Below are 17,301 nucleotides of genomic sequence, written 5' to 3'. Positions count from 1 at the left end.
ATTAATATATTCATATTCATCATTAAATTTTACTATTTAATTTTAATAGATTTAACATGTTTATCTACTAAAAATATTGAAAGAATTGTTTATACAATTTAATAAAAAAGTCAAAGTACATCATTTTCTGATTTCGAATAACGATAACATTATTATTACGTTACAATGATAAATAAATTATTATTTTTAGTTTATCATCATAGTTTTTACTTCAATAAACATATTTTCGAATGTAGGATGTTAAATTAAATATTGACATTAGATAATTATAGTATTAATTCTAACATTCTTTTTTTATTCTTCTCAATACATTATTTTTTCTATATTTAAATATATTAATCTATTTATTATTGTATACAAAGTATAATAATTATTTGGTTAATTGATCACATTTAAGATTAGATGTTTGGAAAAAAATTCTAATATATCTTTAAAGACCAAAAGATGATGAAAAATTAAGAAAATGTAGAACACTACAGTGCATAAACTTTCGCTTTGTACAGTGACAAAAGATAAGGTGAAACCAAGTGAGATACTTATATATATGAGTCTCATTAAACTTAGCACATTATAATATTTTTATTAACCGACTTTGTCCTTCGTTTTTACTTCACTAACTTTGCAGTGTGACTCATTCAAGCATTAACCTTTTATTTTTTTAGTACATAGTGGCCTCCACTCTCACCGACTTCAATCTTTAGAAGTCGGTATTAGTAGTTTATATGTAAAAGACAATTATTTAATTTTTATTTTCTTTCTTTTGATTAATTGTGTAATTTTTTATGTTCTACCTAATTCATTTTTAGAATTTTTATAATCATGATTAGAAGTGTTGCACGCATACAATATAAATTTAATATATTTTAAAATGTTAATATTGAAGTGTCGAATAAATGTATTAAATCATCATTTAAGAACTTTTAGAAAAACAATATACCTCATAATTCAGATTTAAAGATTAACATACAAATAAAGAATTGCGATGAATATCTTATAAAATAAATGGTGTTAGCTCAAAAAGATTAAATATGATTATTGTAAATGAATTTTTCTTAATTAATTAGAAAATTTTCAACAAATGCGCTAAATTAATTAGAATGTTTTTAATATAGTATGTCGATAAATGTTTTTCATATGAGTTAGTGATTGAGTCCTTATGAACATTTAAAAAAATGTGTCTTTAGTTATAGTGACGGTGTTTATAATTTAAAATATTAAATGAAACAAATTATCAAGATAAAAAATTAATTAGGAAATTCAAGAATATGTGATTACTCAATTAGTTTAATTGATACGTTTTTTAGTTTGTGATTTAATAAATGTTAAATCCACAATCACTGAGTTTAACAAGAATTCTTATAGAATAAAATACAATTATAATACATTATTTGATTGTATATATAATAAAATACAATTATAATACATTTAATCATATTTATCGACAAAATTTTATTTCATATACAATCAAGTAATTTATTATAATTATATTTTATTCTACAAGAATTCTTGTCAAACTCAGTGATTATGGATTTAACATCTATTAAATCAGCAAACTAAAGAGCGTGTCAATTAAACTAATTGAGTAATCACATATTTGTGAATTTCCTAATTAATTTTTTATCTTGATAATTTGATTCATTTAATATTTTAAATTATAAGACACTGTTATTATAACTAAAGTTACATTTTTTTAAATGTTCATATGGACTCAATCACTAACTTATATGAAAAACATTTATCGACATACTATATTGAAAACATTCTAATTAATTCAGTGCATTAGCTGAAAATTTTCTAATTAATTAAGAAAAATTCATTTACAATAATCATATTTAATCTTTTTTGGCTACACCATTTATTTTATAAGATATTCATCACAATTTTTTATTTGTATGTTAATCTTTAAATCTGAATTATGATGTATATTATTTTTCTAAAAGTTCTTAAATAATGATTTAATACATTTATTCGACACTTAAATATTAACATTTTAAAATATATTAATTTTATATTGTATGCGTGCAACACTTCTAATCATGATTATAAAAATTTAATAAAAATTCTAAAAATGAATTATGTAGGACATAAAAAATTACACAATTAATCAAAAGACAGAAAATAAAAACTAAATAATTATCTATTACTTATAAACTACTAATACCGATTTCTAAAGATTGGATTAGATGAGAGTGGATGTCATTATGTACTAAAAAAATAAAAAGTTAATGCTTGAATGAGTCACACTACAAAGTTAGTGAAGTAAAAACTAAGGACAAAGTGAGTTAATAAAAATATTATAATGGGCTAAGTTGAATATTGTGACTTATATATGTAAGTATCTCACTTGGTCTCACCTTATGTTTTGTCACTGTACAAAGCGAAAGTTCATGCACTGTAGTGTTCTACATTTTCTTAATTATATATATAATAAAAATCATAAAATATATATATTCTACTCAAATGTCTTCTAAATTCATATGATATAGTAAAAGGTTATTTGCATAAACTTATTTGTTGGGTACAATAATTGATCATGTTGGGTAGAGTAATTGAAATATTGCGCTTGAACTGTTCTACTATTTAAAATATTTAATTTGCACTGTTACCATAATCTATAGATTGTGAATTTCTTTATATGTCCTTGTTAATTTAAGTTGGTCAATTAAATTATTAGGTTATCTTAAGGTTTTTTTTTTAATTCATTGTCCATCTTAAATGAATTTAGACATTATTATACATTCCTCTTTCTTTCCTATTTTTATGTCAAAAAAATTATTTATTTACATTTCTTTGTTCATTTAAGTTAGCAAATTAAATTAATATGTCTTTTAAGAGTTTTTTTTGATATTCATTGTCCATCTTATATAGATTTAGACATTAATACACATTCTTCTTTCTTTTCTAAATTTTATGTAAAAAAAAGTATTTATTTACATTTCTTAGTCAATTTTTGTGATTCATTGTCCATCTTAGATATATTTGGACATTAATACAAATTTTTCTTTTTTTTTTCTTCTAAATTTTATGTTAAAAAATTTATTTATTTACATTTCTTAGTCAATTTTTTCATAAGTTGATTTTTAAATATGAACTAATAAAACCATATATTTCTAATATACCACTTCAATTGTGAATTTTCTTACATATAAATATACCACTTCAATTTTGAATTTCCTTAGGTGTCATTGTTTATTTAATTTGGCCAATTAAATTATTAAGTTATCTTAAGAGTTTTTTTTTTGTAATTCATTATCCATCTTAAATGAATTTGGACATTAATACACATTCCTCTTTATTTCTTAAATTTTATGTCAAAAATTTTTTTTTATATTTTCTTATTCATTTAAGTTAACAAATTAAATTAATATGTCTTTTTAAGGGATTTTTTGTGATTCATTGTTCATCTTAGATAGATTTGGACATAAATTAACATTCTTCTTTATTTTCTAAATTTTACATAAAAAAATATTTATTTACATTTCTTAGTCAATTTTTTTGATTCATTGTCCATCTTAGATATATTTTGATTTTAATACACATTCTTCTTCTTCTTCTTTTTTTCTCTAAATTTTAAACTAAATTTATGATATAATCTTTTTAAAAAATTTAATCAATATAATCTTTATAATAAATATGAATTATATTGATAGTTTATTATCATTTGTTATATATTATAATTTTACATATAAAAATTTTTAACTGAGTATTACATATTATTTTATTTATATATGTTTTTTACTATATATATTTATTTGAGTGATATTATGTTAAAATTTTATTTCTCTTAAAGTATTAATCACCAATATTACTTTATAAATGATTGATTATGATATAAAATTAATTATCTATAAAATGTATACTACATAGAAATTAAATAAAATCCGCAATGTGTTAAAAGTTAGCAAAAGTAAAAGTGATATTTACCTTAATAACAAGTTTAATGATTTTGTCTTAACATTATTAATATAATTTAGTAAATTAAGAGAATTTTATTTGACGTTTCTTTATGTGTACTCTATTTCAGTAATTTTAGTTTTGATTTTGGTAAAATTCACTATACTGTTAATTTTATTTTTATTGTTTTTTCATTTTGAATGAAAAATATTTTTGCTGATTTATCATTTAGGAGAGCTGTATTATGTCGCGGATTGAAAAATGTAATATGAATAAGTGAATATATATGATTTATTGTCATGATGTGTTTTTATGTATCGTGTTTTGATATATTTAGATTGATAAATACTTATAAACATGATGTTATTCAAACAACTTTAAACATTATCTAATTCTCGTGATTATATATATATATATATATACACGACATTTACATTTTATGTCTGATTTTTTAGATTATAATTCAGTTTTCTGTATATTATTTCGACAATAATTATAATAATCAACAATAATCACAATTATCTTTCAATGAAGAGAAAATTACATTTTTGGTGTCGTAACTTTCATGTCTTTTATTCTGTCATATTTTTGATCAATTTACACTTTTAGTATACTAATTTGCATTTTTTAATCGAAGAAGTACCAATGTCGAAAATCTTAATGTGGAAAATGATGAAATGACAATAAATTAAAATTGTTGGTGTTGTGCTGGACATTGGCAACGTGTCTCATGTCATGTTGATACTTCGATGAATACAAACTAAAATTGAAAAAAAAATCTAAATTATTACACTAAAATCGTGAATTGACCAACAACATAACAAAAAATAAAAACGATTCACAGTATAAAAAGTATAATATCGAGCGCGAAGGTGAATCTTGAGGCTTAACGTATGATCGAATCCATTTTGTTCTGAAATAAAAGGTTTGGGGTGAGTAATAGTTTAAGGTAATCGAGGCATGCATGCATGGAGTTTAGGTTGGATGGGAACGTGTAAATGTCACGGACTTCAAGGATTTTGCTTTCTCTTTTTACGCTCCTCTCACGTGTTAATCCCCACACACCCCTTCGCTACTTCCACCTGCAAACGCTCTATTTTTGTTATTTGTCGACCGTTCCAAAATAACCCCACAATTTAAAATGTTTACATTANATATTTTTATTTAATCAAATATATATGTGTGTGTGTGGGGCTGCTGGGGGAGATGGGTTGAATATGATTTATAAAATATGATTTATAAAATATTCATTTTGAGATGGAAGAATACCATCCAAGCGCAACAATTTAGCTTTTTTTTTTTTCTAGTTAAACAATATGTTCTAGTTAATTTAGTTCGAAAATTTTGAAAATATTGAAGCCACATAAAAATATTGGGATTTAACTTTTTTTCATGTAGCAAGAAAAAAGTAATATGCTATGATTTTTCAATGTTAAATTTGCTGAAAGATGAGTAAGATTAATTAATCAAGCTCAAAAGACTAATGAATGACCCAGATGGAAGACTACATATCCATATATCAATTAATTTCTTGTTGAGTCCATATCATATATGCTACCTTAATTATTCCCCCCATTTGAATTTGTATCTTACTTGGTACTTTTCTGATTTCAATTATTTCTCAATTCTTTGTAAAGGATGCAGAAGACTTTATTAAAAGAAATTTATTAAATTATGGTCAAATAATTTCAGAATCAATTTCTCAACATGTCGCCTGTAAAAGGGAAAGTGACGGCAGAATTTCAATAGAAATAATTTTCAGTAGTCAAAGTTCCTGGCCTTGTAACTAGTTGGCTAATCCATATACAGACAATTACTCGAATAATATTCATTTACTTTTTGTCCTTTTGTATGTACACAAAATGTAATTTTCTTGACAGCAACCAGATTAACTAATAAAATTTAGATGTATGTCCACACCTTATGCAACACTTACGCTTGCAGAATGGAATAATTGGAATGAAATAAATTCCATTATTCTTATATATCTCGACTCTGACCCGGCCCGTTCGTGTATATATATGTCTCTATGCAAAATTTGTCACATATCTATACATAAAATATAGATATATATAGATACATATTAGTACATTCAGATTATTAATAAATTAATTAAGATAAATGGGTGATGAGTAATTGACAGTGGAGCTAGCAGATATTCATGATTTATCTGCGGCGAATTTTGGGATGAACGGGTCTCCTGTTCAACAAGCATTTAAACTTCAGCTACATGAAACACAGCCCCTAGCTCATTTCTATTATAACACTAAAACTTCATACAAAATAAAATAATCCTTCTAAATCCCAAGTCTAAGCTCTAGCTAGTTATTATACAATTAAACTGAATACATGCTCCAATTATTTGTTTAATCTGTGGTTAGAATAATTTATTCTAGCTTAAGCTTCGCTATCTCTATCTGTGCGTGTTCTGGCTTCTTTTTAATACCACTCGAATTGTGTTCGCTTCACCCGCAAAAGTTGGCTGAACCATCTTCTTCTCCTATATGATCACTTGCCTGTCCTTTACCTTTTGCATTGAAGAAAATTCAAAATTCTAATCAAGAAAGGTTTGCTTCTTTCCTTCATTCTTCTTGTTCTTCAGAGAAACATGTGCAGTAAATTCAGGTGGCTGTGTTCTTTGTTGGGTTCTCTCTCCTGAACTTTTCTTCCCCGTCAGGTTCTGTTTTGTCTTCGTTTCCCTGTCGAAAGATGAAACTAGCTAGTGATACTTTTGGCAACCTTAGCTAAATTAACTTGGTGACTTTAACTCTTAGGGGTCTTCTTGTTTGGTCTGAAACACTACAAACAAACCCTATCTTTCAACTGTCTTCAGGTTTCTTTAGATTAATCCATCCATCCTTTAGGGTTTTGGTTGCTGCTTTTTTCTTCTTTTTGTTGCCATGATGTTCATTAGCTCCTAGTAATTTTTTTATTTTATAAACTTTACGCGCTTTGATCTTATGCATGCGGGTGGAACATTAACCTGCAGATATAATCAAAATATGATGCGCGGAAACGGGGAGCTATCGGTGCCACCAGGTTTCCGATTTCATCCAACAGACGAGGAACTACTATATTACTACCTGAGGAAGAAGGTGTCCTATGAACCAATTGACCTGGATATCATTCGGGAAGTCGATCTCAACAAACTTGAGCCTTGGGACCTCAAAGGTCGGCCCTCGAAATATATTTTTTTAACCAAATCTCGTGTCTGGTTTTCTTAAGCATCGATCCCATGTTCAAACTCATGACTGTATTGATTCAAAAATGATGATGGATGCTGCAGATAAATGTAGAATCGGATCAAGCACCCAGAATGAATGGTACTTTTTCAGCCACAAAGACAAAAAGTATCCCACAGGAACGAGAACCAATCGGGCCACTGCAGCAGGTTTCTGGAAGGCAACGGGTCGGGACAAGGGGATCCACCTGAGTGGTTCGAAGAGAATTGGTATGAGAAAAACCCTGGTTTTCTACACAGGGCGGGCTCCACATGGATGCAAGACTGATTGGATCATGCACGAGTATCGTTTGGATGATGATATTAATGCTCAAATCCAAGTATATTTCTATAACTTTTAATTATTATTATTTGTTTCTTGTATTTAATTTTTATGTGACTTTTGTGCTTGAAATCGTATATTCCGTTAGTAGCTCGTAAATTACTAATATATATTTCAAACACAAATAATAGCATTAATTAGATTATTAAAATATTATTAGTTAGCTAATGAATCCACCTTCACTTATCAAAACATTGAAATTATTCCTTGGGATTAGTAGACAAATGGAACTCGAAATTTATATATATATATGATAAAGAGGTGAATGCGCACCTTCATATATATATTTTTATAGACAAGACTATAGACAAGACAATATAACATTATATATTAGATGGCCATGTATAATAGATTGATAAGTAGCATATATTATGTGTGTTAAATAGCATAAATTGATCAAAAACAAGATTTTCATAATTATAAATTTTAAGACCATATATATATGATAGATCCACAATATGCAAGATCATATGTATTCTTGAAAAAATGACTAAAACATGTATTTATTATGGGTGCGACTGATTTGAAAACTTGAAGTGGTGACATTCATTTTTTACATGAAAAATGGGTCTGAAATTATATTATTCATTAAAAAATAATGCGATTATAAACTTGGGTAATTTCTGAAGCAGGAGGACGGATGGGTCGTCTGCAGGGTTTTCAAAAAGAAAAATCTTACCAGAGGCTTCCACCCCCAAACCGAGGATCAAGAAGATGAACAGTTGGCTGCAACTAATTTCCAGGCCAACGTTGCAGATTCTACTTTGGTACCAAAACAGATGACTTCTGATCAAGTACAACACACCATGAATTACGTATTTGATCCTACCAATTCCATGCATCTTCCGCAGTTAACGAGCCCCGAATCGGCTATTCCACCTTCATTAATCTTGTCATCACTTCCGTTGAGTACCATGGACTTGCAGTGCACGCAGAACCTGTTGAATTTAACATCAGGTGGAGTTGGAGTTGGAGTTGGAGGTGGGCATTCTGCTGTCTGCAGGATTATGCAACAGGAGAGATTTTCTGGGGACTGGACATTCCTGGATAAGCTCCTGGCTACGCATCAAACTATGGATCAGAGCGGAAAATATCACCAGATTTCACAAGTTTCTGACTTGGTCCCACCGGCAGCTCAGAGATTTCCATTTCCGTTTGAACAAGATTTTTCTAAATATTCCAAGTAGTTGATTCTACAATATGCTCAAGAAAGATTGTTTGAAGCTTTTTTTTAACTGCGTACTGCAGGGACTCCAATTAAAAAAATCTGTACTGTTTTCAATTGCCCGCAATGTATTTAATTTGATGTTTCGAGTGCTCCGGCTCATTAGATTGTTCTTTTGTCATCGTCTGCGTTTCTTTTTATGTGGAAATTGTATTTAAGGATATTACTGCTCGTCAAATTCATCTTGAAGTCATTTAATATATTCTTAAGATTCCCCATTTTGTTAAAAAATCGTCCAATTTTAACATGGCAATATTGCTCCTCAGCGCATAGACATATTCAAGAAATCCAAGTTCATTACAAGTGTGGATTTTGGACATACACCATATCCAAAACCCATTCACAGAAGAAGTTTACAAATTACAACACATTACATGAACATCTCGACCAAGAGAAAGAACCCAGAAATTTTACAAGAACAAAAAGCAGGCCGATAGTATATATGCAAGCATGGTAGCTGCGATAAATCTAAGCTGTGCCTGTCGCACCTAGGTCATCTTTGTCATCCTCCTTGCCGGCGCCGAAAACTGGACCTCCTTTCCCGGCGGGGTCCTCCACCTTGTCTTGCAATTTATCGATCTGGATACCGCTCTCATCTTCCTTGGACCGGATATCCAGACGCGTCTTGTTATCTCCTCCCCCCACTGACTCGTACGTCGTCGCTGTGTACGACTCCGGCGGTTGCGTTCCTTGAGCTCCCGACATCCTTCAATAGGTTGGATTCAATACGTATCCTTCTTCGGATTTGATCAACTTCGGATGAGACTTCTCGCTTTCTTGGAACTTATTTATGCGTACATGATTAATGGGCGGCGAATTGAATGGGCCAATCTTATCTATTTTGTACGCACGTGGCGGCGAAACAGCTTTGCATCTCCTCTACGTGTTATTCATCTTGTTTCTTTCCATTTGTTTATTTTTGACTTTTCTTACCATCTTTTCATTGTAAAATTATTATGTCGTTCATAAACACGTATTGCAAGCAAACGAGAAGTTTCCATTTAGGAATTTATAGTCACATCAACTCAATGACGTGTACCTGTGTGCTGGCATTTTTTCAGATAATAATATTTTTAATTATATATATATATATTTATATTTTTTTGTCATAATTTTTGAAATGTTGATTGTACCAAAAAATAACGAGTTGGTATCGAAAAATTGCTGATTTATTTGATATACAACGGATTCACTTATATAGATTAGCATGATGTATGTTAGTATGGATTCGCTTATTAATTACGAGTTCACAAAGGCCGATGCGATGAGAACATCAATATTCCGATGAGAGAGAACTAAAAAAGAGGAAAAAAACAATTTTGTGAACTAAATCGTGAATTGATTTATGATATGACTAAAAGTAAAAAAAAAATATACATATTACATAACAAAAAATGTATTTTCTCAAAATGTTAATTCTCGGACATTGATCTTAGAGAAAGTCTGTAAAATTTTGTCATCCACTAAAAATCACTGTTATAACAGATGTACACTGATTTCATTGATAAAAAAAATGGATTTAATATATATACGATATTGTAAAGTTTATGTAAATTTTTCTCATGAAATGCGTTGTAATAAGAAATTATTTATAAAACGAGACCAATTTAATTAAGTTAAAATCAGACCCACGACAAGGTGAGTCTATGCTTCTCCAGGAGTCATACACCCCCCACAAGAAGATTTGACACGTGTCCTACTATATTATTTTTTAAGAGAAAAAAATTTTAAAAAATAATACAATGGGACACAAGAGAAATTTTTTTTAAAAAATAATACAATGGGACACGTGTCAATCAAAGAAGATGGGGTGTATGACTTTTGGAGGAGCATAGATTAACCTCCCACGACATGAGGCGATCATGAAACAGTATTCCTACACTCCATGTATGATACAATCGTGTTGCTTAACGCATATCTTCACCTTCCTGCAAGGTGTAATCATGAAATACAGTAACACAAAAACACTTTGAATGTGTGGGAGAATGCAAGTTCCTTAAAAACGAAGCCAAAGTTTTTGATATTCTGAGTAATGCGTGGTATACGTGTTGGAGATGAAAAAGAGATCGGTTTGTAGAAATATGCCACAAAAATATCATCCCATCAATCAAAAAATGAATTAAATTATAGCTTCATACATATGGGCATACCGCTAAACTAACCAAGAAACCCAACAAGGCACCGGCAACAACTTCAATTTCTGTGTGACCAATTGATTCATTCAATCGAGTGTGAACATAAGCCACAGTTTCTGGCCCTTCTTCCACATCTGATACTACAACCTCCGATCTTACTAAGGTAGTGCCATTTATTATGTCATCGGAGTTGACTAACAAAGAAGAATTGATTGGCTTTGACTGGGAAGAAGTTTCTTTCTGTAAGGGAAGATTCACTTTCTCCATATTGGAAGATGGTCTTCTTGATAAAGAGTTGTTCAAATCTTTGGCATCATTTCTAGAGGACATTGAGAGTGACGTGATTTTGAGCAGAATTTTGTTTAGTTCTTTTGCATGAGTTCCCACTTCCCTTCGTACTCCCTGTAAAATGCACCAGGTGGAAGAAGTTTAAACCAATGTGTTAATAATGCAATGAACCACAAGGTGGTGTGGCGGACACAAATGGCACAAACAAATGGGCAATCATGGAAGCTGAATGCAAACAAATCAAGCTGTTCCAAGATTTTTTTGAGCCGACTCGGATATTACTCAACTTGCATTTGAAATGATCAAACAAAATCAAGGTCGAACACTATAGAATATATTTTATAATAAATATATTTAAAATTATAGGAGCGTATGTAGTTTTGAGCCAAAATTCAAACTTAATTAAGTTCTAACTCAAGCTTAGCTTTTAAATTTAGGTCGAGCTGAAGTTGATCCCAAAACAGTCATGTTTCGAACTTCGAGCAGGCTATACGGATTTCTTATTTTAGTTTAAATTATATATAAAAAAAGGCACAATATTCTACTTGATTCGTTTGCATCTCCAGGCAGTCAACTCTTCAAACAGAAAAATCATTATTCAAAACAAATAGTTTTCCTGTTGATTGGAACAAAAAAGCTTTTGCATCTTACATTTTCTTTTCGAAGGTACTTGGGTAGCTTCTCCATGACTTGTGAATTGACAATATTAATAAAGATCTGCAGTTACCTTGTTGTGGGTCAAGTAATAGATACAAGTTCCTAAACAATTTCAGTAAGTTTCCCTGCTTGTCCTAAACTCCAACTCTTACTCATATTAAACCATATCAACCATGCATTTTTCTATATACAAGAGCCTACACCTATATCGCCAGTAGTTTTATGAAGCAAGAAACTAGTAAGAACAAAAATTTCCTGGAAGTGAAAAGGCCACTAGTTAATATTGACAGGGAAGGCGAGCTGAGGCGGCACATTCTACAGATCGGGTACAAGTATAGATAGTTCTAGCAGCTTCACCTGGTTTATGCTAAATAAAAATCGGTTCTTTCATTGGCCACACTGATTAAAGCCAGCAGTAAAAAACTACATATTCAATTGACTTCATAGTTCATACTACAGCACAAATTCGTTCCTTCTGACATATTAATCATTTGCTAAGAAACAAACCAGTGATAAAAAAAATAAAAAAATTTACACAAACCTGTGCATCATACATGATAAGGCTGGCATAAACTACCGCCAGACCGAAAATTGCATCTGAAAATCCCCTGCAATATAGAACAGGACGAACATGATTACTTCAACTTCAGATATAATAGTGAGCAATGCCACAAAATATACTCCTCCACAGGAAAGCACTAGGCAGGCTTAGAGATAGGCCGAGCTTCCCAAACAAATATATATTCAAATTTCATGTATTACTTATTAAACTTTCAGTGAGGCTCATCACAAAATATACAGCTAAATCAACAAGGACCGCACCTATCGAGGGCCAGAGAAGTTGCAGTTGCCACAGCAGCCTGTAATTTGTAAGAATAATAGCCGATCAAATGGAATCCATCAACCCAATAAAATAGGTCAATCATATAATCATAGGCACAAGTAGGAAAAAAGTAATAGATAAAAAAAAATTCACCGAAGAATGAGTAGAAGGAAATCCTCCTGCTTGAACGGCAGCCCTAAAATCAAACTTCTTGCCATAGAGTATAGATGAGGTAAACGGTTTTGACAGTTGCCCAATCGCTGCAGACAAAGCAGCCGCTACCAGAACCTATATTCAAACACACAAATATTTCAGGAAAAAAAAAATTGTTCAGTAACCTGAAGAGCAAACACCCATTTCGCAAACACAATCAAGAAACCCATTTGAAATAAAAACCGAACCTTGTTGTGCAAAACATCCGCTATATTGCCGAGCGAAATATTGTGGGACGCGAGTTCGGAGACACAACGGAAGGAAAGACGAGGATTCCTGGAATTTTTTCTGGCGTTCAGGAATTGGGCAGCGGGGGAGGTAAAATTATTGCTAATTTTCTGCAATCGGTGACTCGAAAAGTTGCACGATTGTAGTAGCATCATTGGACTCTGATGCTTCGTCTTCAACTCACTGGTATTTCAATTTTTGGGTTTCATGGCAACAAATTTATATGGTAAAAGATTTAAATGAAAAGGTTTTAAATTTTAAAACAACACATTTTAATTATAATTTTTAATTATTAAAGTTATCAAAGAAATCAAATCATCTACGGCAAAATTATTATTTTGTAAAAATATAATATGGATTCGAACTGGGTATAATCATGAGTGTCTATGATAATCTTTTTATTTTTATTTTCTAAAAAAAAGAAAAAAGAGAGAAGTTCTCGAATTGTAAATTAGCTAAATTTACTCACATCCTGCCATCACTTTTAAAAGAGTGTGGACAAATCCAACAAGAAATTAACACCGACCAAACCCAAGGAGAAAAACCAGATTGGGTTTTAACGAGCAGTAATTGATTTGTTTGTTTCTTTGATTACAATCAGAATCTTAATACAGAAAGATGCTACCCAAAGGCTCCATGCATGTTAGTCAACCTGGCAAATATTTATTTGTTTTTTTAAGGGACATTGTCTGTTTATCATAAAAGAATTTGGTAATATGTGTTTTCTGTAGGAACCATTAATCAGAAAATGATTATTTCATTAAATTTAAGTTGATGTGAGAGTTGGTGGACTTGATTATAAAGAGTCATATATCTTTTTTCACGTTCACATAAAAAAAAAGGACTCGTTTGTTACTTATTCGATCAACTTTAGAATAATATAGACAGCATGGAACTAACCAAGTCTGGGGTTGCTACCTACAAGGTAGGAGATTCCAGCCTTCTTCTTAGAGTTTATTCCTTTTTTTCCGAAACGAAGTAGTTATAAGTTAAAAACAAATGGAAAGTTTAATTGCAAGAAACCAACGATAATCTTTATGTTTCAAATAGCAAAAGGTTCGTCTAACTTGTATATACACATTGTTATATATGTTGTTTTTTTTCCCGGAAACAAAAAAGACTTCAAGAGGTCAAAGATAGAGCCAAAATCCTAAAAATACTCAAATTCAACATAAGAAGAATCAGTAGAGTTGCTTTTGTTTCGATCATTTCCAATGTCAGCCATCTTCTTGTCTGAATTTGCTGAATCCTTTGAGGCAAACTGCTTAAAATCTACAGGTTCGGGTATGTGTGGAGGCGCGGCACTTCTTACCAAGGCCCAGTTCACACCCTCAAAGAAAGGGTGCTGCTTTATTTCAGTAGCACCTCTCTTATATGCGATTCTCCTGTGAGGTTCCTTCACCAACAGCCCTTTTATCAGATCACGTGCCGCCAAGTTCAGTTGCGGCGTTTCTGGAAATTTTAGTGGTTGGCCAACGACATTGAACAGTGTAGCACGGTTTCCAGAACCTTTGAAAGGGGTTGTCCCAAGTAGGAGCTCGTACAAGAAAATGCCAAATGTCCACCAATCCACTGCACTGCCGTGACCCTCTCCCCTGATGATCTCTGGGGCAAGATATTCGTGAGTGCCAACGAAAGACATTGAACGAACATCTGTAGGCTCAGCCACTAGCTCAGGAAGGGCGTTAGAGTTATTGTTCAGCCCGAAATCGGATTTGGATTTGCGGTTCTTTTTTGTAGGAAGGAGGCGAGGGAAAAAATTTGATGGCTGCATACAACTTCGGATCATATTGTCGTCATTCAAGATAGCACCAGAGCTTTCGTTTGAATTTCCAACATGAACAGATGAAGATTTCACAAGTGTAGGACAAACGGAGCAACGAAGAGAGAGGTCGAAGTCAGAGAGCATGATATGTCCCTCTTCTCTTACTAGCACATTTTCTGGTTTAAGATCTCTGTATACAATACCTAGCATGTGCAGATACTCGAGAGCTAACAAGACCTCCGATGCAAAAAATCTGCAAGACGTCAACCACAAGCCATATATGAAAATGCACTCGGTGCTTACTAAAAGAAACATGCAAAATAAAGTGATTAGGTAGAACCTTGCAGCTTCCTCCGTAAAATGTTTATTGGATTGCTTTTGTCGAAGCGTGTGAAGGTTTCCACCACTACAAAACTCCATGACCAAGCAAAAATATTTTTCAGTCTCGAAGTAAGAATACAAGGTAGGTAAGAAAGGGTGATCAAGAAGACAAAGAATCTCTCTCTCTGTTTGAGCACGAAGTAGCTTATTTCGACTTGCGAGAGAACCTTTATCCATGACTTTCATGGCAAAGAAGGCATTTGTTCCTCGAAGTTCAACAAGGTAGACACTTCCAATATCTCCATACCCCAGCCGTTTCAAAAGCCGAAAATTGCTGAGACCAAGAGGAGTATCTCTAGAAGAAGCAGAATTAATGGCATCCCATCTAGCATCGCCTCCGGTGTGGGGTCTTAAGGGTGCACTTGTACTGTCTAAACTGTCACTGCGGTTGCTGCTACAACTTTTCCATCCATGGTTGATGGTCGACGAAGTACTCTTAACATTACCTGCGACAGACTTCGGTGATATTGCTCCACTTGATATTGGATTTGTCAGATATTCAGTATTTGTAAATCTTCCGGGGCTAGGAACTGGGCATGGATTTGTACCAGTCAGCGTTATTGCCTCCGTCCTTGGAAAGTCACTTGTTGGTTTATGAGTCAAGTTTGAATTAAAGTAAGAACTGGGGTCCACAGATACAGGTTCACATGGTGAGACACGGCCAGGATTTGTGCTCCTTTTTGGCATTTGCTCTGACTTCCTCATGAAATGAGGTGTATTTGCACTAGGATTTTTGGCAGCCAAGTCCATCCTACCAGACTCACATGCACTGTCTTCTGATGGCGTGTAACTCATCTGCATTGGCATAAAAGAGCAAAATCGCTTTCCTTAATCATTGCATCTTCATAGAATCATCAACAACTCAATTGCAACCATAAAACTTATTTTTCAATGATGCTACAACTTGCGCTTCACAGAGAAGACTCTCATCACGTAACTTTGTTATGAATTACGAGACAAAAATACAGCATGCACGCATAACAATCATTCAGTGAGTTGTAAATTAGCATAATTTTTGAAATGGTTTTTATCAACATCATGGAAATTTGATATGCTAGCCGCTGCACATTGGCCAGAAACCAGTACACTGATAAAGAAACTATAGAAACAAATAATAACATATAGTATCTTCTAATTTTTTCTGATTCATGCAGAGCTCTGAAATATAAACCAATCATTTGGGATGTTACGTTTTCCAACTATTCTATTAACATCCTCTGACTGTAAATTCTGACCTCATTCAAGTTTCAACCCCCTGGGACGAATGACAATTCAGGATTCAAGATAGCTCGATAAAAATATGCCAAAAAAACAAAACAAAGCACAATCATAAAAATGGCATTAGCGCTTGTGATAGAACGCAACGAATTCGTAATCCAGAATGTCACGTGTTCAAAGTTCAAACCTGCAGGTTGTCAAAGAATACGGACAGCTCTACATTAATGATCCCCTGAATCAAATGTACACAAATTTCGAACGCCGAATATGCTTTCACAAATCATGGGATGGAAGGAGCATGCGCCAAACGAGGTCCAGCGGGTTCTCCCTTGATCGAGGAAACCATTCGAAGGCAAAAATTCGGAGAAGAAACTAACGGGTCTTTGAGAAAATCCACTGTGCAATGTTGGAAATAATTGGTTAATGCAAATGTAAAAGTTCGTAGCACCATAGAATGCCCAGGATTAGTAGACAAAAATGGGAAACTATGCATGTATATCGGGATGGTGAGAAAGACGTGGAGGGAGGAAAGAGGAAGCGGCCAAGTTGAGGAAGACGCAAGCATCGGCCTTTCAATCATCATTTTCACCACTCTCTCTGTTTCCATGAACAAGATTGCATTTTTATCCTCGGTTCATTCTAATTTTAATATATAATTTATTGTATTAGTGGTTTTAATTCGAATTAATATTTTGAAAAAGTTTTAGAGATTATATTAAAATTGAGTCCTTTTTTGAGATAGTGTATATATACACACACATATATATAAACTATTTATAATTAATTAGAATAACCGTTTAAGTAAAAATAATTTTATGTGGCATTATATAATAGTTTTTCTATGACGTAAAAACAAGCAGCTGTCACCACTCAATGTGTACATGGTAAATTATCGGACTAACACAATAGTC

At 32.1% G+C, this 17,301-nt stretch overlaps 4 protein-coding genes across 7 annotated transcripts; 1 reads left to right on the top strand and 3 right to left on the bottom strand.

Annotated features, from left to right (window-relative positions):
* Positions 1 to 6,095: 6,095 nt before the first annotated feature.
* Positions 6,096 to 8,857, top strand: LOC140987475 (protein SOMBRERO-like). 2 transcript variants are annotated; one of them, XM_073455996.1, is made up of 4 exons: positions 6,096 to 6,461; positions 6,884 to 7,065; positions 7,181 to 7,455; positions 8,090 to 8,857. In XM_073455996.1, the coding sequence occupies exons 2-4, from the start codon at positions 6,897 to 6,899 to the stop codon at positions 8,642 to 8,644; spliced, it is 999 nt and encodes a 332-aa protein (XP_073312097.1). In that variant the 5' UTR covers positions 6,096 to 6,461; positions 6,884 to 6,896; the 3' UTR covers positions 8,645 to 8,857. The 2 variants fall into 2 exon arrangements, with proteins under 2 accessions (XP_073312097.1, XP_073312096.1); XM_073455995.1 differs by having other exon boundaries at positions 6,096 to 7,065.
* Positions 8,858 to 8,958: 101 nt separating this feature from the next.
* On the bottom strand, positions 8,959 to 9,496 carry LOC140987476 (uncharacterized). The gene has a single exon (XM_073455997.1). The coding sequence runs from the start codon at positions 9,385 to 9,387 to the stop codon at positions 9,151 to 9,153; it is 237 nt and encodes a 78-aa protein (XP_073312098.1). The 5' UTR covers positions 9,388 to 9,496; the 3' UTR covers positions 8,959 to 9,150.
* A 1,281-nt stretch (positions 9,497 to 10,777) lies between these two features.
* Positions 10,778 to 13,234, bottom strand: LOC140988158 (uncharacterized). The gene is made up of 5 exons (XM_073457114.1): positions 12,987 to 13,234; positions 12,739 to 12,873; positions 12,585 to 12,622; positions 12,304 to 12,370; positions 10,778 to 11,219 (listed from the first exon to the last, which is right to left on the bottom strand). The coding sequence occupies exons 1-5, from the start codon at positions 13,179 to 13,181 to the stop codon at positions 10,815 to 10,817; spliced, it is 840 nt and encodes a 279-aa protein (XP_073313215.1). The 5' UTR covers positions 13,182 to 13,234; the 3' UTR covers positions 10,778 to 10,814.
* Positions 13,235 to 14,055: 821 nt separating this feature from the next.
* LOC140988639 (serine/threonine-protein kinase RHS3-like) lies at positions 14,056 to 16,960 on the bottom strand. 3 transcript variants are annotated; one of them, XM_073457673.1, is made up of 4 exons: positions 16,578 to 16,959; positions 15,721 to 15,967; positions 15,132 to 15,618; positions 14,056 to 15,044 (listed from the first exon to the last, which is right to left on the bottom strand). In XM_073457673.1, the coding sequence occupies exons 2-4, from the start codon at positions 15,965 to 15,967 to the stop codon at positions 14,177 to 14,179; spliced, it is 1,602 nt and encodes a 533-aa protein (XP_073313774.1). In that variant the 5' UTR covers positions 16,578 to 16,959; the 3' UTR covers positions 14,056 to 14,176. The 3 variants fall into 3 exon arrangements, with proteins under 3 accessions (XP_073313774.1, XP_073313773.1, XP_073313772.1); XM_073457672.1 differs by having other exon boundaries at positions 15,132 to 15,967; positions 16,408 to 16,960; XM_073457671.1 differs by having other exon boundaries at positions 15,132 to 15,967.
* Between the last annotated feature and the right edge of the window lie 341 nt (positions 16,961 to 17,301).

This window comes from Primulina huaijiensis, chromosome 11, assembly GCF_012295235.1.
Source record: "Primulina huaijiensis isolate GDHJ02 chromosome 11, ASM1229523v2, whole genome shotgun sequence".
NCBI lineage: Eukaryota > Viridiplantae > Streptophyta > Magnoliopsida > Lamiales > Gesneriaceae > Primulina > Primulina huaijiensis.
This window is presented reverse-complemented; position numbering and strand designations above follow the sequence as displayed.